Below are 24,593 nucleotides of genomic sequence, written 5' to 3' on the forward strand. Positions count from 1 at the left end.
TTCATTTCATGGAGGAAATTCTGCATTTGATATTTGATAGGTGAATGACCTAGTAGTGATTCTCTCACTATCAGTAAATGAGATTTTTCAGACCATATGAACTTACTTTCCTCCATACAGTTAACCTACTCTAAGGTCTAGACCTCTTTGGTTGCTTGCAGATTGAGAGTTGACTGTATAAGTTTACAGTAGCAGAATGGTGGATTTGCTTTCTGAATAACTGAAGCAATGACAAGACAATGGATTTTTTTAATGTAGATTAGAATTTGGATATTCTGTTGAAGTTGACTTTCTGTTGTTACACTTGTTAAAAACATCCATTGCCACTTGTTCTTGGAAAAGACACACTACTATTATTGCTACTCTTCTAAAGATGGGCATGATAAAAGGAACTGTGGGAGTATGTGCCCAGGAACAAGTAGGGTAAATCCAGCCTTTATTTTTTTAGCCCTAGTTTTCAGAAAAAAAGAATCGGTTAGGGAAGAAAACAGATCATTTTCCAAGGTGGTTGGTAGCTAGTAATGCTAACTTCAAGTAATGTCCTGTGGTTTTCCTTACAAGCCTGTTAGCTTAATTTGAAAAGGCAGTTGCAAATTAATTCTGTATGCTGTAATGTGTTGCAAGATTAAACAGTTACATAAATGCAAAACCAAATGGTCCTAACTCTCTTAGCAAATGGATAAACCCCCCTTTTTTATTCTACCACCAATAAACCATTTATTAGGTGTTCTTTTTAGTGCAATTTGTTCCTGCAATTGCCAGCACCTGTGCAAGTTGGATCAGCGTAAAAGCTGCTCTGGTGGTTAGACATGTTGCACTAATTTTAACATTTCTAACTTGGGCAAGTTCAGTCATGTTCAAAATTACAAAAATGATTGTGTCAGTCTGTAACTTGAGCACATATTTCCATGTGACATGTAGAGCTAGATATGGGACTGTGACAGACCTATTTACAGGCATTTAGGTGATGGTATCTGTATGAGGGTGTATGTCTTCTGTAGCAATATCTAAATTAAAGTAAGGCAAAGGGAGCTCAGGTGCTGTAAATCACCACAGCTCCCTTCAGATTATGGCCATGTATGTTGAAAAGCACGAGAGAGCCAGAAAGAAGCTTCTGAAGTCAGGTGGGAGCATTGCTGCTGTTACATGAACAACAGATTTCTGTAAAACCTTATCCTGGATGGAGGTTTATACTAGCTCCCTTGTTGCATTAGACAGGACCAGAGAACAATGGAAATAACTATCAGCACCTATGTCTGTGACATGATCCTTCTATTTTAGTTGAACGATCTGGTCCACTGTGTCTAGAGATAAAAAAAAGAGATTAGGGAGCTGGATGCTACCAACATGTGCAGCCCCTTTAAAAATACCTACCCGGGTAGGCCTACCCAGGCCACCACAGCTCAGTCTTCCCACAACGTGTGGAGGTGGCAAATTATCTGGAGGTCTCAGGGGAAAGCAAGAAATGTGATAAACCACGTTGTGTTCAGAATAGCTTATGCATTTAATCTTGCAAAAATTATTTCTAACAGAAGTTGCAGCTTTATTTAGGGTTTATTTCTCCCATACCTGTCTTGAAATAATGGGGTTTTTTAAGCAAACTAGACTCATACTCAGCACTGAATATATTTTGCTCTCTTCCTGAATTAAAGGAGTGGGGTTAAATATTGCCCTCTGCTATTGCCAACCATTCTTCCGAGATGCAAAATGATCCCTCTATATGAGAACCTGCAACAAAGGTTAAAAAATAACTCAGTGCCTCTTCTGAGGATTCAGTAGGTATTATCTGGATATATTCCCTCCAAAACCTTTAGAAATAGTGTGAGACAGCTGATAAATAAATTATAAAATTTAAGAGAAGCAAGAGAAAAGTGACTTTGCTTTATTACCTGAATAAAAGGAGCAGTAGCAATAACTTGATACAAAGGGTTGAGTTTTCTTCTGTGGTATGGCTAGCTGGCAGGGAGGGCAGCATCCTTCCCCTGTTTTCTGCCCTGGAACTACTGGTGAGCTACTTACGAGAAAAATAAGGATTGGAAGTGCTAAACTTCTGACTCCTTTGTGGTGACATTAGCCAAATCAATATTGTTTTGTCAGTTCCCTGCCAGAATTAACATGATGTGGAAGAAGTCTTACATCATGTCTCTCTTTTCCCTGCCCCTCTAAGCCTGGGGAATTCCATGTTCTTTAGCTGACCCTTGGTGAGGCCCTAGGCAGGAAGTGGGAATAGGCTCCCAGTGTGCAAGGCGGAATTTCCTGAAAGCTGCTCTGTGCCTTTTGCTGTCGGCTGTTGTGTTGTACTGCAGAGTGCAATTGCTGGATGTCAGGGTTATGAAAATAGAGCTATTAAGGCTGAGCTTCTCATACCAGATGGAAACATTCTGAAAGTGAAATCTAGACTTGAATAATTTTGCTTTTAATTGGAGAAGACAGTAGTAGATCCATCTTAACCTTTTTAACCTACTGGGTTACTGAGTTTCAATGGGGAAATAAACATAACTGCTTTAGAATGTCTTTTCTCCTCTGCTTTTGAATGTGATGGACTGTTCTTTTTAGTTGACACACACCCCTGTAGCTCTCAGTGCCTTCTTTGATATTTATTATAAGCTTTCTCTTTCTGTTTTACATTCTGTCTCTCATCTTGATATTTTTGTAATCTTTAAAATACTTACAGGCTTTTATTGTGTCATAGCAAAGCCCTCACAGTAGAGATTTCAAAAATACTTAGTCCTTGTTAATCAATTTTTCTAGCCCCTTTGATATTTGCTGGGTATGCTATTCTTCACGTCCTTCCCAGAATCTGCCATCTTGTCAGTAATGACATTCCCAGTGTGCTCAAATGTCTGCACATAAAGCCCTTGCTGGAGAGCTCGCAGTGCAGTATTACACAGCTCTGGTGTGCATGGGAAGATCCTATTGCCCTGCTGGGGTGGAATATGCTGCTTCTCAGCGTTCAGTTCAAATTTAACTGACTTACCCTGTTGCTGTAATTTGATGAGTAAAACTTGCTGTCTATAATCTCTGCTGTCATGTTTAGAATTGCTGCCTTGTCTAGGTTTCTCACTCTACTGAGTATTGTTTGGGATTTATTTAAAGACTTTTGACTCTAGCAGACTTGCTGTGCCTGTGAAACACTTACAAAAATTCATTGGAGAAAAGAGCTTTCTTTGCAAGATAGAAATCTCTCATTTGATCCGGGGAGAGAATTAAGACCAAAAGTTAAATCCTGCAGGAGAGCTAACTGCAAATAGTATTTGTGTATGAAATCAGATACAAAAGAAGAGATGACCGAAGAAATGCAGTGAAAACTAAGAGTGGGTGATAAAGGCACTAAAGACCTTGAAGCTTTTTAGTTAAGTAGAAAGCAGTTCAATGCTTAAAAAGAAAAGGTGTAGTAGAAAAAATATTCTTTGCCATTTTAAGCAATTTTAGTGATAGAGAAAACTCCCTGAATAAAGGACTAGCAAAAATTGTGTCTTGGAACTTCAAAATCAATCTAGATGCTGTCTTGAGTTTTCCATATTTTGTCTTTGTAGCTTTTACTTTCTGGTTTTAGCTATGAAGAAAGTAAAGTGGTATTTGCAGGCAAGAAGATAGAAATATTGTGAGTTGCTTTTCTTCATCTTTACTGCAAAGGTTGAATGTCCAGTACATCTTAGGCCTTTTGCTTTTTTAAAAGCATGGGATAGATTAGGCAAATATATTTAATTTTCTTTTAACTCTGGGGGAGGTTGTCCATTGTTGTTAGTGAAAAGAGATGACTGTACACAGCTTTACTGCACTAGTTAAGTAACAATTTAAAAATTCAACTGCAGTCATATAAGCAATTGGGCTTTGGTTACCTTGATATAACAACTATTCTTTTTCCAAAGAATTCTAGGTAATCGAGTGGCCGAACTAGAAAAGAAATTAAGGACTTTGGAAATCGCTGGCTTATGGAGTCTTCCAGGTTAGTAAAAATTCAAGAGAATAGCTTGCATTATTTTGTTTCCAAGGGTATGTTTGCATTTAAGAGAAATTTGGCTGTAATTTTTTTTAATGACACTTATTTTGTGAATGTTCTATTCAGCACATTTGCAAAATTAGAAAGATCTAATAAATGTTAAGTGAAAAGCAAAAATCACTAGACTTTGTAAACTCTTAAGTCAAATATATGTTGAAAATAAGATGAGAAGTGCTGAAAAAGAAATGTTTAAATATTGAAGTAATCAAATTATTTCCATAGACAGCAGGCAAAAAAAAAAGTGAACTATTTTATTTAAACATTGCATAAAATTATGCACAGGTTATTGGCCATTATGTTTTTCAACCAATTTTATTTACTGATTTTGTACTTCTTGTAACTTCCTTTTTTTTTTTTTTTTTTTTTTAGTGTTTTTAAAATGCTTTTTGGTAGAATCATAAACTCCTAGAAACTGGAAATTTAAAGGGTGCTAAATTTTTTAGTCCATCTGTCCAGAACAGGCTTGTTCCCTGTAGTGTCTTAAGTATTGTATTTGGTCTTGAATTACTCAAGTAATGGGAGATTAATCTGCTTCCTAATAGACGTCGTCGTTAGGAAAATGTGCAATATTTAATTTACATTAATTTTTTGCTTTTTTTCTTCCCATTGCACCTAATAGTGTCTTTTGTAACCACTGTAAATTATGCTACTTTGTTGGTGGTGTTTGCATCATTAGGCTTTGTTGTTTACAGGTTCCTATGAGTGCTAGTAAGAGTGGGAGAGAGTGGTTTAGGCTTCTACTTTTTCGGCTCTGTTTTTTCCACCTAACCTTTACATGTAGAAGAAAACATTTGACAGGGCTGAAGAGCCCTTGTAACAAAGCTGTGCTGTTCAGCTGTTTGGGCTGATGTGGTGTGTTTCCACTTCAGCTTGCCTGTTTGGGCACTGTCAGTCCTGCTTGACTCTTTCCAGAACCAGAGGTCCAAATCTGTTTCCATGGATTATTCCACAGTTAGTCACCTAATGTGTAGTGTACTTAGTGCATTTGTCGCTGCCCATGGTCTCCAAGAGATGAAGGTGAAATGTTTGTCTAAGACCTTGCTAATCCAGTTTAGTACATTACTACAAACATGTCTCTCAAACTCACCAGTTCAAGGTACTGTAGGGGTTTGTTTGTTTTGTTTTGTTTTTCAAAACTAGTGTTCCATTAAAATGCAGCATTTCTCATGTTTGCAAAATGTATTTTAAAAAATGGAAATGGGAACTTCTTGCACCGTATTGACCTGTGTAGGTAAAACATCGAATTAATGTTTATACAATAACAACTGTCTCTTTCCTTCCTTTCTTTTGCTGCCTGAAGGCCTGAGCTACAATGTCTCAGTGGGATTTGGGAGTAGGTTCTGCTTAATGTATATTTTTAGTAACTGATCTTAGCAGTATGTTAAATATTATCATTGCATGTAAATAAATGGAAATGTCATCTGAACATTTTTGTATCCAGCAGAATAAGATGTTCAGTCGAATGAGTTAGATGATCACAGGAGAAATAGAGGCTGCTCTACATGAAAGTTCATTTGCATTAAGGGAAATAGTAAGAGAGGATGATCTTTAATACTCCTAAAGGAATTTTACACTGGATTGTGAGTCCTGTTGAGCCCTGAGGTTTTGCTGATTTTTTTCCTTGCCTTTTAAATCAAGAGTGCACTTTGTTTCCAAGGGCACTCTAATCCTGAGGTGGTCAAAAAGAGCATTGCAACACCTGGTGGGTCACCAGTTTTCTTTTCAGAGCGTGTAAAGCTTCCGCTCCATAAAACAGCAGTGTGGAACAAACAGTGTGGGAATACCACAATGGATTCTGCAGCTGAATGTTGGCTTGGGTGAGGAGCAGAACACGGAGAGTATCTCATCTAGTCAGTCTTAAATCCAGAGTGAAAAGATATTATTTGGTTGTGAGTGGAATTTTTTGTCATTGGAAAAAAAATGCAGATAAAAGCTGATGTTCATTCTAGCAGTGAAGGAAATGCACATTATAAATTGCAGGGTTTTAATCTGAAGTTAATGTTCCTACTTAGTCATCATTGTTTATATAACATTTATAACATCCACTGTCACCATGATAATAATATCTTCCAAATGCTGTTAATATACTTGATCCTATTGAAGAAAGATCTTGAATGCCTGTGGTTTTTTGCTAGGTGACATATTTGTCATCTACTTTTTGAGAAAGCCAGGAATGAACTAATCAAGAGGAAGTGCGTATTTAGATTTTGAAAAGGTGAAATCAGTAACATAATTCATTTTCTGTGGAAGTTCTGCCTACCAGATTTTATATTGCCCTGCTTAGGAAATGGGCTTTAGTTAAATGAATCTCTTGAGAGATTCGTTTTCATTGCTGAAAAGAAAGCAAGTTTGGGCATAGATTTGACTTTTGAATTTCTTCTTATGATCCTACTTCCCTTGAGAAGGAAGCAGGGAATGTGATGTTCACAAAAGTATTTAATTCTTTGCTTTGTTTTGGCTACATTGTGGTTGAAATATGCACACAAGTTAAATGTATTCAATCATAGTACATAATAAACACCATCTTATTCTTTTTGCAATTTTATGTCACTAGACATTCAGATAAGTAATTCTGTATTATTTTTAAATCTATCATTTCCTGAAAATTCCAGATTTCCACAGAAAAAGTCCAAGAAAGAGCCAACCATGACTCAGCCTTTTTCTGTGTGGGATGATAAGAGAGTTTCGGTGCTGCCTCTTGCCCTGAAGTAATCAGCATGGAGCAGAGGCAAGGCAGAATTAATGGGCTCTGCAGCTGCTGTGGCTGTAGCCAGTTACAGTGGCATAGGGTGCAGCAGAGGTTATAAGAGAATACCCAACCCTGGAGAAGAAAATGAAAAATTTACTACTGAAAATTTATATGTTTTTTGAGATCTGTATACTTTTCACTATAGTCCTTGAAAAATTCATTAGAGGAACATGAAGCTATGTAAGTTATGAAATTGAGCTTACACAGCAGCTAGTTGAAGTTCATTGTGTGTAATCCAGCTTCAGATCACGATTCACATAATGTAGTGCAGCAGTACCCCTATGTGCCTCCTTCATGAATGGATGTGAATCACTGGTAATAAATAAATATGCATCAGACTCTTTGGGCCACATCTATTGTTAAGATGTGTGGATACTGAGCTTAGCTTTATTTTCTGTAACCAGGCTGGTTTTCAGAGAAAAATGTGAAAGTAAATGTGTTTACCGTGTAAATGCTGGCTGGAAGTCAAGAAGTACCTATTTTGAAGCTTGTCTTGCAATCTTCAGGGACTTCAGCTCAGGCTTTACTTTTTTTATTAAATAAATAAAAAAGCCTCTGCTTTCTACTTTCATATTAAAACCTCTGCCCAATTTTTTTATTCATCATCTTTTTACTTCCTCTGTTGGATTCTTTTGTATCTTTTTGGATATGTGGCTGCTTCTGACTGTGTGTTGGGTGTTTTCACAACATCTGTTGGGTGTTTTCATACCACGAGTTCCCTGTATGATTTAGTTCTTCCAACACAAAATTCCTTCACTGTTACAGGAAAGTACATTCATCTAGGAGCTTTTGCATTTTGAAATACTGGTTGGATTTTTTTATTTTGAAATACTGGTTGTTTTGCCTTTTTTTATGTTTTTAATTAATTTTGTCTTATAGTGGTAGGGTTATCCTCTGCTGTTAGTTAATACTGGTTTTTGTTACCGGTCTGGCAAAGGCAGAATTCTGATGCTTACTTGACAGGGGGATCAAAGTTTGACAAGATCCATGCTTCAAAAGCATTAATTGCATTCATATTGCTGCAGTGTATTGCCCAACATGGCAAGGGTATAAACACATCATTACTACCTTCAGGATCAAGGTATTTGCAGCCAGTGCCTTTAAAAGGAGTTAGGGATTGGAGTAGTCCAGTTAGACTCCATGGGAACAGCTTGACTTTCATTATTCCTTAGTTTGCACCAGAACTTTCTCAGAGTCAGATTTATTTTGGGTATCTTCTGACCTGGTGCTCTCTTGAAAGTTTTTGTCTTGGATGGGTGATTGGATTTAGGATGTTGCCTTAAGGTGAAACATACAAACAGATTTAGAGGGGCGAAGCAGTTGTTACATAAATGTCGGTTCTCATGGAGATAAATAGAGCAGTATCTTGCTGCCTCCCCAGCCATTACTTATCAGTTGGCACTTGTTCTGGAGGCCACACAAACACCACGCTTAGCTGATCTTGCACATTTCCTGCCGTTTCCACTCTAGGTTTAAGGTAGTGTCAGTCGCTAAAAACATGAGCATCCTGAATAGTGGAGGACTTCCTAAAGGATCTGCAGGTGTTGCTTTCTGCATTGCTTAAATATGTAAAGACTAAGCATCTACAGCAGAGTCCTCAGATGAAGGGTTTCTTGTACTATTTTGTCTGCAAAAGAGTTGGAAAATTGCCTTTTTCCATTTGGTTTAAAATGAAAATGTTCAGAAATGTTTTTGGAATTTTCAGATTAAAATCTCTCCTGTTCCCCAGCAATGTGTACTTGTTTGCTCCCTCAGCTCTTAGTTATGCTAAGTTTTTAGGTTTTTTTTAAGGAAGCATTGCAGGATAATATGTAAGTCTGAAGTGTAAAGCTACATAATGATGAACCTGCTTGTATCACATGAGACAGAATAATAGAGAGTAAAGAGTTACTGCTGAACACTTGCTGGTAATAGTATGCAAGTGATCCATTACGTTGGTATGATCTGATTGTTAATATTTTTAATTGTACACTAATTGCTAATACAATTTGCTGCATACAGCACCTGGTCTTTCAAAATCTGGCCTTTACTCAGTACTGCAGATAAAAACATACACATTTTCTGCCTTTGCCTTGCATATTCTGGCTCCAGTACAGAGTATTTTTTTCTGTGCTGTGAAAGGATCATTTGTGATGCTTTTCCTGTTCTCTACTTTTCAATAACATTGTTAAAAATTTGTAGGGTATGTTTGAATATCATTGGTGCACAATGGTTGTAACTGGTGAACTAGCAGCTCTAACACTGTGATTGTTCCAGGTGGGAAGGATACGATAACATTCAGTGACCCAACCCTGCCTGTGATACAGCGGTCCAGGTCACCGTTGTTAGCGTTCGCTGATAAGCCACAGAGAACTGAAGTACAAGGTGAGCACCTGGAATGTAAGAACATGATGAGAGCTGAGCACTCATTTCTTTCCAAATAAAATGTAATAAATTTTCATGCTGGGATAGCAGAAGGCAAAGTTTCAGTGGTCACAGAGATTGAATACATCATCCACAAGTAAAACAGATAGATGGTCCCGGTACCAATAGCAAAGAAACAACTGAAAAGTTACTATTGAATAGATTGCACAGGGCTAGGGATCAGGTCTTACACCTCAAAGAATTTTCCTGCCAGATAACTTGATACTCTGAGAAGTTATTCATGCCATCTGTGTTACAGTTAACGGATTCCTGCACTTTCCCCTTCAGTTAAAATGCACAGTAGGAAGCAGTCTGTGGAACTGGTTTAGCACTTTCCTGCATTATAGGTGATGTCTAGATGAATGGCTTCCTGATTGCACAAGATAAATTGAAATACCCAACTCATTTTCCCAGAGAAATTGACTGGTTTTTTTATTGTCTTACATGTGTTTTGTTAAAAATCCTTCTCCAATAGCAAGTGTTAACATCTCTTCAAAGTCAAGCTTAACTTTATTTGACAATTGCTGATAACCTTGATGTTTTTTTCCTTAGTTTTTCATAATGGATGGGAGATGGATTATTATATTTGCTTATTGGCATTTGGATAAGGTTTTAATGGGCATAACATTATGATATGCCTAGATCTTTCTCAGCTAACCATGAAGCATCATAAACAATTTATTTTTTAGTCCTGAAACTAAATAGATTGTGGCTTAATTTTGACTTTATAGTCCATGTCATTTTCTGATAATATGTGACAGCCAGACTGATCTTTTTTATAATCTTGATCAGCTGATATTTTTGCTAAAAATAACAAGTGAAACTGTAATGAATAGTTCTCTGGTGAGTAATAATAACTCATAAATATTCATTCTTTTACCTACTTAATTGTTGATTTTTAATTAAATCTGCAGTTACTGAAAGTATTTACTCGGTGGCATTATGCTTTTTTGTTTCCATATTTGTCCTAGGTGAGGCTGGTATTACAGTTGTGATTACAGGCTCATCAGACAGGCAGTCTGATCTGCCTGTCACATCTCATCAGACCCTGTTGCTGTTGCGTTGTAACACTGCCAAACCGTAGCTCTCCATGCTGTGTTTTCTACGTCAGCTGAATTTTTTTTTAAGACAGCCAAATAACTTCTTTTTTGTGTTAAATACTGATGACCACGTGGGGTTCTTGGTGGACTTTTTTTGTCTTTTTTATGGTTTTTTTTGGGTTTTTTTCAAATATGCAAGCATTTACTCTATAGGAATTTGAAATCTAGGGAAAAGGTTTCCAGCCTGAGGAAACAGTATGGAGTTTCCACCTCATTCTACATGATTCACTTACAAATTATCTACTAAAAACAAACCAATGATTCACAGCCACCAGTGCTGGTAAAACTCTGTATGCACCATTCCTTCGAGATAAAGTAAACTTAGCAGGAACAAAATGTGGAGCAGAGAGGAAAGAAAGGCCAAGATCAGGACTCTCAAGTGGTGGGAACACTAGAGTAGATGGGGATTGACAGAGTCAATGGAAGTCTGAGTGGGAAGGGACCTTCATGTGGCTGAGCAGAGGTCAGAGCACAGGAGTGAGGAATCGGAATGCTGGCAGTGAAAGCAAGATGTGATTAAAAAATATTGAAAGGTGGATGAGAAATGGGCACAGTGAGAATAAAGGGATATAGAGCAGGAGCAGAAAGATAGGCAGGGGAAGAGAAGAGCAGAACAGCCTTGGATAGGGAAAAACAGACAAGGATTAGACTTGTGGCAGTCATAGGAAGAATCAGCTCTCAGAAGGTCATCTCCTCCTTTCCTCCTCTGTCCCATGACCATAATGAGAACCAAGGTTAATCACAGAAATTCTGTCGTTCAACTGGAGTAGGCAAAGAAATTACTGTTCTGCCTGCACAAACAGCTTGGGTTTTCCCTTGTCTGTGTCCCAATATATCTGATAACCTGCAGTGAAAACTGAGACAAAAGTTACTTCTGTGATAATTAAACTGGGCCAACTTTTTGGTGATAGAGATGAGCACATATTTATGATGAGCTGTGCAGGGGATACCATAGTTTCTAGCAGTAGGTGAAGCAACAATAACCTGTTCTGCTGCTCCAGATGCTTTTTCTGAAGGATCTTTGAGGCTGCCATCTTGCCTTCAAAGCCTGGAAAGGAAGCAGTGTGTTTTCAGCTGTGGGGCATATCCCTGTGCTTGAAGTCATACAACTTCTCTGCAGTTGGCATCTGTATGAGAATGATACACTCGTGCCTTTTGTACCGCTCTACACAGAGAATAACTGCTGTTGAGCTTTAGGAACTTGCTGCATACTGCAATTTTTCATCTATACACCATGTACCTCCAAAATCTGGGGGACCTTGGCAACTGGAAAGAACATAGGAGTGTGTTCATCTGCCTTCATTCATCAAACAAGTATGCTCTTGGTTTAAAGTATTACTGAAATAAAAGCAAAACCACTCTTATTTTCCTATTAATTGAATGATCAGTTGAGTGAAAACAGTTGATAATCAGAATAGAAATGAAATTCTTACTTATTGTTATATATTAGGCCTCATGTCACATTGGTCAGTTATGGTCTTTTAAAGAGTAGTACTGATATTTGGTGCCTGTTTGACCCAAGAAATCTTTTTAGCTTTTAAATGAACATTTATTCTTCATCAGAACTTTTTATAATGCATCAAGTGTTGCTCTATCTAGATCTGTAGACAGTAAGAGGGCTTTTTCAGGCTTTTTTTAATCCAGTCTATCTGCTTACCTTGGTCTCATCAAAGCCTCCTTTAATCTGTACATGTTATCATTGTTTCAGTTAAGCTGGATGGTGGATGTTTGTAGGATCTACTGCACAGTTCCTGTGTGAACATGCATAATGACAGAGTACAATCATAGGAATTAAAGCCTGTCTTGTGCCACCAAATCTCACTTTATCCGATGCACAGGGCGGATAGTGTCGTGGGATGGATTGTGCTTGAGCATCACAGCTGCTAATGAACAGCTATTCGGGGTTTTTCTGCTCCATTGTTGAATGCCTTGTCCCTGCTGTATTGCCTGGGAGCTGTTTCAGGCATTCCCTGAAGAAAACAGTGCTGTTCTTCTATGAACTTTTCTCTGGTGATATAGTGCTTTGAGACAATTTATCTTCAAAACATTGCAGCAAGGTTGGAGGTATCCTACTTTAAGAGGGAGGAAACTGAGGCATGCAAAGAGTAACACAGAGTCCCTGCTAATTTCGAGTGCTAGTTTGAGGTACATACATTTTGGCTCATTTGGAGCACTTTGATGTACAGCACAAGCAGAGCAGTACTGCACATCAAGCTCCTAGTTTTCCAGCTGACTTCTTAGATAATGAGTCTTAGATCCAGTGGGTGATCACCTTTTGAAAGTTAATTTATCCCTGCCTTTTCCACAGACTTAAATTCCAGCTCTTCAGAGTTGAATTCCTAGCTTCATTGATAGCAGTAAAAGTGCCTGTTCCCTTCATGGCAACCCTGCTCTCATTCACTCAGTACCTTCCAAATTCTAAATTATGCAGGTCTGATAGAGACAGTAGGCTGGTCCTCTGCAGCCAGGCAGTCCCATCCTTGTGTGAGGCAGGATTCCTGTGAGAGAATGGAGTAAATTCTTATATACTAAAAGGTAACACATCTGCATGACAAGAGTCATTTTAAGCTTTCAAGGCAGACTTATTTTTGGCATTTCCTAAGTTTTCTTACTTCACTTCGCAAGCTTATTTTCAATTCAAATAATCTTCTATGTTTGGAGATGTGTTGCAGGACCAATAACAAAACTTCATTATTGGATGAAAGCCTGTGAAAAGCTCCAAATAGGTGGAGCTCGTGTTAACCCCTGAAACTGGTAGTGATGGGGGGATTAATGGTAAACCGTGCCAAAAATTTCCATAGCTAAGTACCTTGCTTGGAGTTGATATTCCTCTGAAAAAGTTTGCCTGACCTTGCTGTTCTACAAGCAACTGTACGGTATTGTCTGACTCTTAAAGTTATTGGTATTAGGAAAAGACAGGATCCAAAACAGGGCCAGATCCAGCAAGAAACTTAGTGTTGATTGTTTATTGTCTAAGAAATAGACCTGGGAGGGATAGGGAAGCACTCTTAAAAATTCCTTATTGAAATAAACATCTCTGTGGTCTAGCACTGGTAGTAATATTCTTCAGACCAGATATTTAACAAATGCCTCCAACTGACTCGAGTATCTTGCTGTTCCATTTCTCTTTCAGCAGAACAGAAGGGAGAACGTGATGAAACTTACGCTGTTGCAAGTGAGTCCCTGGCTCCAGAGGGAACAAACTTAAATAACAGAAACCAAAATAAACATTTTTACCCTTCATTACCCCAGCTACCTTCTGAGGAAGAAGACATAAACAAGCTTGGAAGTCAGATAATTAAACTGGCAGTTGCAGAACTGGAAGGGAAAAGAGAAGGCGCTCCTGTGAGGGAGCAGAATGTGGGAGTTGGAGCAGAGCTTAATGATTCATCAGAGGCAGAGTTCCCACTTTCCAGCCCTGATCCATCTGACCCCACAGATCCCTCAAACTCTGAGAATGAACGAACAGGTGAAACTGAGGCCCTTAAAGACAATGACAAAACCTCAGAGAGAGATTGTGAAACTCCAAATGAAAGAGGGGATCAAAATAACAGCACCATGGATGTGGTGGTGCGTACTGAGGACGCTGGAAGGCACGGAGGGCTCAGTCTTACAACTGCAGACACAAATAACAGCTTTGAGGAGCTTTCTGAATCTGAAAACAAGAAACCATCTGATGCTGCTGAAAACCGTGAATATTTGGATAACAGTTTGGCTTGAGGTATGAAATCCAGGCCCTTGAGCATCTCACTGTAATCCTTGTGCAGTGTCTGTGCTGTTGCAGATATGATCAGTGAAATAGTGTGCTGTAGGGTTGATTATTTTACACTGAAGTGTTAATAATTCTTTAAAAAAGATGGGTTTTTGTTAGTTCTGACTGTAGTGTACCAAAATTGTAAATTACCCAGGGGAAAGAATTAGTGATGCAGTTTAGTGATGTTGGTTTTTTGTAATGATTTGAAGTTTCTATATGGATTGATGTAATTTACATTAGTGTAGTAAAGAGGCCAGTGATAATGATCTATCTTGTTATCACTAGGCTCCTGTAACATGTATGGTCCTAGTGCTAGACTGTATTGTATTGGTAATAAGTGTCTCTCAAGGATGAAAAATTTGGAGTGATAAATTGAGAAGCATCTTAAGGCTGCAAGCTTTTTCTTCTTTCTCAGACTGTGTTCTGTTTCTCTTTACACATAGTGACTGTAAGTATATCCTTAGAATAAGATCACTATTCCCTTACAGGAAGTTTCTGAAAATCATCCCTGCGTGTATATAGTTCTCTTATTACAAACATTTATACCTTCATATTTTGTCAACTGGACAAAATTTTTCCTTTCCTCTCCCAGCTCATCTCATGAAAATGAAGGGAGTTATTTCACCAGATGCTGAGAGCCCAATTTAATGAAGCTCTGAAGGAAACACCATCAGAGAAGCCAGAAGTCTTACCGTGAGAAACAGCAATGCTGTTCCAAATCAAGGAAAACAGCAAGAGGAGAACCAGTGATGTCCTCACCAACTACTTGGCTCTGTCAATTTCTGGAATTGCATTCCTCTTCTTACAGGAGTTGGAACGGGCCCTTGGGCTTAGTTAATGGGTGATAGATTTTAGCCTACCCCATCTGTGCTCTCCTTTCTAAAGGAATTCTGTGTCTTTTTTATTTTCTTATTGTTTGGAATTAGGCATAACTCTTCCTTTCCTCCTCATTTCACCAGTCTATGGTATGATAGAGGGATTATTTGCATTGTTGCCACTTTGTTAAACTTCTTCTCTTGAAGAGGTTTCATCACAGAAAAATGTTCCTATAATAACTGGGGAAAAGGGAGCTTCTGTGTCATTCCCTAGCTTGGTCCTGATGCTGGAGCTGTGCCACTCTGCTTCTAGGAAGGCAGCAACGAGGGAATACTTAATGTTGAAGTTAGCAGCTGTTGGGGAAGAGGAGGCAGGTCTTTCCTCTCCTGTTTGTAGCATAAGGAGTAGTCTCTGCAGCTGTGAAGCTTCTATGGGCCAGCAGCCGTCAAGGCAATTTTTCTGCTGGCTTGGGACCTAATTGTCTGTAAATGTTCATTTCTCACTCCTAGAACTTAAAACCAATCAGAGAAAATTAAAGCAAATTTAATAAAATACTACTAATAAAAAGGAAAATCTCTCCCAGATTGAGTACTTCTTTGACAAATAACTGCCAGCTGCAAGTTTTTACAGCCCACTTGTCAGCTACTGAATAAAGAGAGTTTATATTACCAGTACTGACAAACTCTCCTGTATGTGTAAGATGAGCTAGCATGTGCTGCCATAATCAAGGTGTTAGAGTCCATGGAGGGTTTGTATTCAGCAGAAGAAAGGCTGTATGTAAATTACTACATATAAATATAAGCAATGATAGTTGGAAGGTGAAAAGTGTGGCTTGTCTCTGCTCTCATGTGTTTTCCCTAGCAGGTGCATTCGTGTAACCCTTTTAGTGTCTGTCTGCAGGATATAAAGCCATACTTACAGTGCTCCTCAAATATGTTTACTTTGTGTTTACGGGTAATTGGACATTGCAGCATTCCACTAATGTTAAGCAGCAGTCCTTAGGAATGAAAGTTCTATAAATATTTAAGCATATTAGGGACATGAAGCAGTGAAAAGTTTTTATTTTGTTATCCTGATCACTGTTAAAATTCCTCATTACCTGAAAAAAAACCAAGAAGAGTTTAAAGTGTTTGAAAGAGTGTTAAGCTGTTCCCAGTAATTGCAACTGACTGCATTACTGACTCATTTTTGTGACAGTCAGAAGAAAAATAGCTGTAGGAACTAAAATCTCCAGGAGAATGCGCAGGACTTTTTCCCTCTAATGCCTAAATGTCACATGAAGTAGCATTTTATTTGAGATGTATTTTTTCCGTCTTTCACAGACTGATCCTGCACAGAGCTAAATATCAATGCAGTCAGAACGGAGGCAAGCAAGTTAGAAGGTCAAGATTTCATATAGTTGAGCTCAGAAATGTTGAGGGTCTTTTACTATTTCCCTGTCCCGTCTTTCCTGACCCAGAGATGTGCAAATGAGCATTTTTCTCATGCTCCCTTAACAGCCAGTTAATGCTATTAGTTAATGAAGAGCATGGTGTAAGGTTGAAGCATTGCTGCATCACCAGCTTTTTAGTGCCTCATTTGCTGATTGTTTTCAGTATATCTTTTCTGTGAGAGCATACTGATGTACAATCCAACAATTAGGGCATCTTAGTAATTGTCCTCACACCATTCTCCCTCTTAGATGCCATTCTTAAATCTTTGCAATCGCTAAAGTCCAGTAAGATACACAGATCTCAGAAAACGTCATTTCCAGTGTGATGCCACTGCTGCAATACTGCCCCTCTCCTTTCTGCTCTAGCAAATGTGTATCCTAGCTACATTTTTAGCCTTCTCCCAGGAACACAAGACTTCAAAGCAAGGAGACTTGTAAAAGTAAGACATTGTTGCTGCACTAGGTAATAAGTAATTAAATATTGTTGTCAGTATCTTCCTTGTATATTGCTTTAATTGATATTGTTGAGCTATTATAGCAATGATTATTTTTTTCCCAGTAAATTTAACTAGTGGATTTTTGTGGATTCAACACAAACTTAGGTTTGGAGGGGTGGTGTTTTTTGTCTTGTGTTTTGTTTTGTTTTTTTTTAAAGACCTGTGTTCCCTTTTACTACTACTTTGCCAGTGCAGAAATCACAACCAGACATGTAAGCCATGTTGGTGTTTGGGCTTTGGGGAAGCAAACTGGGAAGGGCATTTTGTGGCAGGAGTATGGAGAAGCTGCATTTCACAAACTGATTTTAAGGAGGTTGTCTTACATGAAAGTGAAGTCATGCATTATCTGTGAGAAGGACTTCATTTGAAAGTATGATGTTGTGGTTATTGGAAAAACGATGTTCACTGAATTTGTAAAATAAGTGTGTGAAAATGACAGATTAAGAAGCATCTTTTAGAATGCTGCTTCTTTTCTAAGTGAGACTATTTTTAAGCATATGGGAATTTGTGTAGGAAAGACAGTGGAAGTTCTTTAATCCCTATGAGCTCAGGAATGTATTTCAAAATCTTAACTGAGATTAAGTTGAAAATCTGCTACATTTCTAAAAGATAGCATTTTGTTTACCAGCTTCTGTTTTGTAGTTTGCTTTCTAAATTATGCAGTTTATTTGCAAACCACTTTTTTGTTGCTGCCTGGATTAACAGCACAACAGCACAACATGGTTAAACGATATTAATAAATTTTGTCATCTTTAATAAAAACATTTCCTGATATTCTACCTGCTTGTTTCCTTTTCTCTTCTTAGTATCAGATGAATGATAGCCATGGGGTGGTGTTTTAATATTCCCACTGAGATGTGTTAAATTTAAAAAGTAAGGCCTTATTAAGTGAGAATTTTAAGTCTGAAAATAATCTTATTTAAATCTTTTCACTGTCACTTTTCCCAGCCTAAGCTGACTGATTTACTTCCTACAGTTTTGTATGAAATAACACACCCAGTATTTTTTTGCTTTGAAAATATTTCTCTCTGATCTGCTGACTTTATCATCATTGTCTAAGCAGCATTATAACTGTTGTATATAACTTTGTTACTGACAAGCACAAACTGGAGACTTACACAAGTAGAATAACATAATGGATCTGAAGTTCAACACAGGAATTTCTGCACTTTCCCTTATTTCTAGGGGAAGTCCACTACCAAGGTCTTGCAACACCACACCCAACACCATTAACAGCATAGAGACCTTTCTGCTTTTCAAGTTGGTGCCTAACTACAGAATAGGGTCTAATGAGAGGCAAATTCTTACTTTTTTCCTTTAGTATCTAATGATCCCTTAAGAGGTCCTTGCAGCACACAGATTCTTTAGCCCATGTACCCTATCCATCCGCACTCTTACATGCATTCAACTCCCGAACTGCATAAAAGGGAATCTTTTTTCTTCAAGAAAACACTCATAATGTTGAGTTGATGCTGGTTTTATTGATGGGCTTACAGAAAGAAAGCTCTACAGAAGTGATATGGATTTCATACAGGAGCAAGCAAATGGAAATCCTTTAGCCATATATCTTAGTGGGCAGTGGCACAGCCTGAGTTACTTTGGGCTGCGCAGGCTGTAGCTGGTGTTTTGGACTTCACCTAAGCCTGGCTGTATGCTCTTTTGTTGAGCCCTCTCTTCTTCTTGTCCATAACCTCAGGCAGTTTCTCTTCCCACAAGTTCTTGTTGCTTATCCCAATCACACAGCAAGCCAGACGTTTCCCAGCATTTCCATTTTCCAAACTGGCCTTATTATTGCCCTTGCCCATGTCATCTTCCTGCTCATGGATCACAACAGATCTGCCCATGATGGAATATGGACCAAAGATTGTGGCAAACAGGTTTGTTTTGTATTTTCTGATTTTGCCTTCTTTAGGAAGAAAGTTGCCAAAATCTCCTGGGTGACGGGGGTGGTTCACTCTGAAAGGGTTATAGTGTCCTCCTGTAGAATCACAGCCATTGCTGAGGTCTCCAAGCTCGTGGATGTGTATAGCTCTACTAGATTGATTGTTATCCAGTGGAAACCCATCCAAGTAAAAAATGGCTTCCAATCTTCCGTATGAGTAATGCTGCTTGAATAAGACTTGTCCACTCACTTGTGGCTTGTCAGCATCTATTTTGGAGCTGGGCTTCATTTCACAAGTAGCATAAATCATCCCATCAGTGTCGTTACCACGTGTTACTGGGTAGAGCAAATTCTGCCAGAGGTCGTTCACTTGTTTCTGTATTTCATGCAATGACTCCTGCCGTGGATCAGTTTCCTTGTCTGTCATGACACCAGAGGCAGAAAGGGCAAGCCCAGTGACCAGAGAAAGAATCAGAAGCATCTTGGCAATTTTAGAGTCTGCAAAAGATACAGGAAAGTACAAAGAATTCAGGGCATTTTGCAGCAGTATGGCTGGAGAGAAAGACACACAGCCGGTGGGGAGCTGAGTGAAACAGCTGGGACATGGTCCCAGTGGACTGCTGCGTGCTAAACCTGTCTAATGTATGAACTGAAACTAAATCAGAATGCATGTGTGTATTTAAACACGCACAACTGGCACCCAAGACTAAAATTTTAGTGATTATATATTTTTAATTAGATCTTGATCTTAAAAACTGCCTCTGTTTCCCTGCAGGAAGCAAGCAAGCCAAAATGTTTTTAAATCTATTTCTGAGTTTGTACTGAGGCTTTTCTACTTCAACAAATTCCAGCAAGACAGTTTGCCAGGAGTTTTTTCTTGGTCCATCTACTTAACCACTAGTTAGGCATTACAAACGAAAAGTAAAAATCCAACAAGTTGATTACCTTGCAGAACCCCTCAGTAGTAGCTCTTCACCTCTGCTCCCCTAAACCAAGATGTGATCAGACAGAAAGCCAGAGCTGCTTGAAGGTGATGCTTATAGAAACTGCGTGTTTGTGTAGAAATTAGGTAACGCTGGCTCAGGGGAGGCGGGAGAACTGTGGGAGGGGAGAGAGGCGGGGACAGAGGGAAGAAGGAAGGGGGGGAGAAGCTTCCAGGCATTTTTGTTTTGGGCAGGGTGAACGCTTTATCCTTTCTTGGTGAGTTTGTTAGTCTGGCTCTCGGTCCTTACGAGCATTTCAAAAAAGGGGGGAAAAAAGGGAAAAGGCTGTGAAGCTTTGAAATTAATCTGCCTTTTGATGACTTCATGTTCTCATCTAAAACAAGTGAACTTCAGCAGGCAGGGAGGGGAGAAGAAGAAGCTTTTATTAAGGCACAGTTGGGCAGTTTGCTCGCTTGTGTGCTGGTTGTGTGGAGCTGGTTTGCATTTTTATGCATTAATCATAATGGAAACTGGTCCTTGAGCAACATAAACTGTTCTACATGGATGCGTACAAAAGTGGATTTGTGGATTTAGAAACTGAGTTTAAACTGTAGATGTTGAGGTATGTGTCAATGATGCTGCTCTGAAGTTTTAGGGTTAGTTAGTATCTGCTGCTTTACTCACCAAGATACCTGCTCCTCTGCAGCCCTTCTGCTCCTTTTCCTTTTTTCTTTTTTTTTTTTTTTGAAACTAGCAGTGATTTCTTTCCTAAGGGAGCAGTAAGCAGTACTGAGGCAGCACAACATCAGACAGAGGTGCAGAGGAATTGCTCAAAAGCTGTTTGGAGTATGGAGAGTTCACGTGTTTCATCATCCCATGAACTAAGAAATGCTCTCCTCTCAGGGGCATTGTCCTCCCTACAGCACTTCCCACTGTCGTAGCTGAAATGTGGATTTGTGTGTCACAAGATCAATTTAACAGGGTGAGATTTCTGTAGAGAGAAAAGAGTAGCTCTTATTACTCTGGAACAATTTTCAATGCAAGAAAATCCCTTTCCCCTGTTCAAGTCTTCTGCCAGCTGAGTAAGGAATGGGACTGTCAGCTTCTGCAGTGGTAAAATTGTGTGTGTTAATCTTACCAGTGTCATATACTACATCAGATCCAAGATACTCAGTTATGTGAGAGACAATTTTTGTTCTTTATGTATGAGGGAGAGTAGAGCTAAAGGAATATCAGCTACTCAGATCATTAGCCAGGAACGGGAAATACAGAATTATCTAACTTCATTTTTGAATATTGGGATATTGAATGTGCTACTTTAGCTCTGGGCTTCAGTTCCTAATCTATGAAACAGGACAACTGGTATTTCTTCAGGGTATTTACAAATTTCTGGGATCACTGAGGTTCTGGGCGCCGTGCAGCGTTCAGGGGGAGCTGAACTCTCAGAGAGGCCAAGCGCCAGGATTGCCCATCACCCAGCCTAATGCTGCTGCCTTTGCAGGTCTTCCCAACTTCATTCGCTGGCAGTCTCTAAGCTGGGAAAAGCCATACTTGCAGTGTGCTAATATTATGAGATTGCTTGGGTTTAAAGCATTTGGAAGTTTTATAAATAGACACAAAAAATGTTGAGCTTAGACTAGCCAAATGCAAAGGGGACTGGTTCAAGTTTGTAAAATACAGGAAGCAAACATCCTGTCTAGGTACTATTAGAAAAATTATTTCTTAGCAGCATAAGCCATTTTTTATGGGGTCACAACAAATGGAAGGAAGAAAGGAGCATCATTCATTGTTTACTCTGAGTCACAAAGTAGTGAACTGCAGTTGAGTTTAACACTTTTACAAGGAAATTCCTGAGCCAGCAGTCAGTACTCCAAGAAGAGAATTGTAAAGCTTTAATTGAAGTATAAGGCATTTTGAACAGAATTTTAGCTAGCATAGGTACAGCAATGTTTCTGACTTCAGTGGCATTTGTGCTGCCTACACCAGCTGGGATTCTGTCCTTGGAAAAACCTACTTGCTGCTCTTTTTTGATGTTCTGCACATGAGGGAGGGAAGCAGAAATGCAGAAGGTGTAAAGGAGATGATCAAAGGGACATAAAGGACTGCAGCAAAGCGAAATGATGTATTTGTAGTGCTCTGCACTTCAGAGAATGAAAAGGAAATAGTAGCTGTGGGCTGCTGTCAGGAAGATGTATTTTAAAAAGGAGAAGGGCTGATAACTACAAGGAATACAATTGCCAGGGTGATTTGGCATTCATTTTGAGTCTGAAAGATGGTCCTAAGTACGAACCAGGTGTGTCATTAAAGTCTGTTGTTACCCACTGCCTGTGTTTTAATTTTCTGGTTACAAAGAGGTGCCAATAATGGGCTTGACAGCCTTTAAAGCAGACAGCAGTTACTGGGAAGAAAGCCTACAGTGACCTGACCATGCACTTGTGTTACAATCGCTGACCTAAAAAAACCAGACCTCTGCTTTTGTTCCAGTTCTACAAGATCTCTTGTACCCTGAGTTTCAAGCAATGTCCTAAAGTTTCCTGGGCTATACAAGACTGATTAGTCAAAACAATTTCTGCAAGGCTCTCTAGACCACATAGGAAGAATTTTGTTTTACAGTGAACTTTATACCAGACTCTGCTCACAAGCTCCCAATCCATCCAAACCTTCAGGGTTGGTTGTTTGGTGGGCTTCTTCTGCAATGACACCGTTCCTATTGCATTACCCTGCTGTTTGACTTAATGTTGTTTGATTTGTCCAGCACAGAGTTAAATACAATGAGGAAAACACTACATGGGAGGGAATCATTTGTAGCAAGCTGTAGCCTTTTTCATGTCTCCAGCACTTTGATCTGCTCTCTGTGGTTTTTTGATAGAATGGTTCTCCATAAAAACAACACCCAGGGAAGAAACTTTTATGTCTTTGGGAGTGAGTGATGGAACTGACTGCTTTTCTTCACATATGGCGGAGGCTGGAGCAGGTGAAAGAAAGGGGACGTTTGAAGTCTGAGGGAAACAGTCAAGATCCTTGGCCACCTGATATGCTCCTTTGGTTTTGGGCACTTCTTGCCATTTCAAGCCTGCAGCATTGGCTTTCAGCTGTAGTGATACAAGCAATGTGGCCAGGGGGGGCAGGACACGGAAAGCAGCAATGCTGTCAGGGAGGGCAGGACACAGAGGCAGCAATGCTGTCAGGGAGGGCAGGACACAGAGGCAGCAGTGCTGTCAGGGAGGGCAGGACACAGAGGCAGCAGTGCTGTCAGGGTGTCCATGAAGGCGCAATGGCTTTGGCTATTCACTGCCCGTCGTGTTGTCCAACACAGCCTGTGAACGTCTCATGGAGCTCTGGTGCTTATGAGGGGAGCTCTGCCCTGGGCTGAGCTGTTTTAGCCTTTTCACCTGCATGGGGAAGATGTGGCTGGCACTGGGCTGTGGGCAGCACCACATCCCACAGGAATTATGATGGAGCAAGTGGTTTGCAATTCCTATGGAGAAAAAAAAGAAAAGAAAATGAAACATTTTGCTGTAGCAAATGGAAAATCTGTTGCTGGTCATGACTTATTCTTCCTGTTTAATCCTGTTCCTTGACTTGGTATTTCTATTTAAAGAAATAAAAATATTTACTGCCTGAGAAAAGCATCCATTTATAATATTCTTGCAAAAGAGCTATAAGCATTTCCAACTTTTCAGAGCATTACCCATAACAAAACTCAAGTTAAATAAATAAATAAACAAAAGGGAAACAGCACTGTTCTCTCTAGGGAATAACTTCTCTTGAAAATAGAAACTCATGCAACTGTCAAACTACTCTGCATCAGCCAATTTGAAAAATTCTTGAAATTCTTCCTCTTTAATAGCTTGTGAAGAAATCATTTCATGAGAGTGAGGGAGAGATGATCTGTAAGTAAGCTTTTAGAAAAAGCTGCATTCAGAAACTCATTCTGTCAACCTAATTTAACAGAATTTAATCTTCACATGTGAATATAAAATACAAATATGTAATGTAAAAAGTAGGGATGGAGCCCAGCTATTAGATAATTTAGGTTATTATTTGTGTTTGTATTTATTCCCTGATCTTTTATAAAAAGTTTATCCTTTCCTCTGTGTATCATTAATCTGATGAGAGGTTTGCTGTTTGAAAGGAGACAAGAAATAAACAAGAGACTTTTGTCAAGCTCAGTGCCCAATGGCCACAAATGGAATATCTTGGGGTTTTTAAATTTCGAAGTGCACATTGCACACATTGTGCATATTTGCACAACTTCCACTCTGTGCGGAGCTTCAGGTTGCAGCTTGGGAGCCGTAGGAACGCTGGACCATTAGGTCAGGGGTATGAGCAGTGGTTACCTAAAATAACCAGATACAAATAAATTTCTCTTTTTATGACACTTAGTAGCAGCTGTCTCAATATTGTAATAATCATCACAGGTGAACTGAGCATGGTTTTCAGATATTTCTATCCTTAGTGTACTATAAAGACACAACCATTGATAACAGGCCATGCCCTGCCTTCTGCTTGCACGTGTCATCCCCCTTTGGTTTGTGTTTCTGCTGTGGTCTGCAAGGGATTTATGGACACCAGACCAAACCTTACCAATGTAAATCAAGACTTAAGTTTCTCTATCCTGTTTTTAAAACTTACATTGCTGAAGAATCTGCCATCAACTGTGGCTTGACTGTCCTTTCTCTTAGGGGTTTACCAGCTCTGCAGCGTGGTTCTCACTGCAGATTGGAACCACTGTGTTGGTTGTACCCACTCTGAACATGGGGGACAGATTATTTTCCTCTTTGCAACAGCCTCATTCAGACCTGAAGGTTTAACTCTGTACCGATGGATATTCTATCTTTCAGCTAAACATTTCCAATTCTTTTAAGCTTTCTTCCTAAATTTTGTAGGCTCCTGTGTTGAGTAGACCACCTTTTCCTATGGACTGTGCACCTCTTCCTGGAAGAGAAGTCACAAACACCCCAGTGTGCCAGACAAACAGCAAGAACTGCCATCATGCTTGTCATGCAGACTGTCTTATTCTCTACATCATAA

The 24,593-nt window shown here is 39.2% G+C and overlaps 2 protein-coding genes across 6 annotated transcripts in view; one reads left to right on the plus strand and one right to left on the minus strand.

Annotated features, from left to right (window-relative positions):
* CCDC149 (coiled-coil domain containing 149) overlaps nucleotides 1-17,529 on the plus strand; it is a 52,390-nt gene extending 34,861 nt beyond the window's left edge. For 2 of the 5 annotated variants that reach the window (XM_042053074.1, XM_042053078.1), the window contains exons 10-14: nucleotides 3,873-3,949; nucleotides 5,304-5,336; nucleotides 9,009-9,116; nucleotides 13,389-13,976; nucleotides 14,602-17,529. In XM_042053074.1, the coding sequence (XP_041909008.1) occupies nucleotides 3,873-3,949; nucleotides 5,304-5,336; nucleotides 9,009-9,116; nucleotides 13,389-13,975 (805 nt within the window). In that variant the 3' untranslated portion in view covers nucleotide 13,976; nucleotides 14,602-17,529. The remainder of the gene's footprint in view (nucleotides 1-3,872; nucleotides 3,950-5,303; nucleotides 5,337-9,008; nucleotides 9,117-13,388; nucleotides 13,977-14,601) is intronic. The other 3 variants (XM_042053075.1, XM_042053076.1, XM_042053077.1) reach the window with 3 other exon arrangements.
* Nucleotides 17,530-18,215: 686 nt separating this feature from the next.
* Nucleotides 18,216-19,728, minus strand: SOD3 (superoxide dismutase 3). Its single transcript, XM_042053079.1, has 2 exons — nucleotides 19,582-19,728; nucleotides 18,216-19,134 (listed from the first exon to the last, which is right to left on the minus strand). The coding sequence occupies exon 2, from the start codon at nucleotides 19,115-19,117 to the stop codon at nucleotides 18,392-18,394; it is 726 nt and encodes a 241-aa protein (XP_041909013.1). The 5' UTR covers nucleotides 19,118-19,134; nucleotides 19,582-19,728; the 3' UTR covers nucleotides 18,216-18,391.
* Nucleotides 19,729-24,593: the final 4,865 nt, after the last annotated feature.

This window comes from Corvus kubaryi, unplaced genomic scaffold (assembly GCF_017639235.1).
Source record: "Corvus kubaryi isolate FWS band 111438036 unplaced genomic scaffold, C.kubaryi_AGA036_p1.0 split1-131, whole genome shotgun sequence".
NCBI classification, from domain to species: Eukaryota; Metazoa; Chordata; class Aves; order Passeriformes; family Corvidae; genus Corvus; species Corvus kubaryi.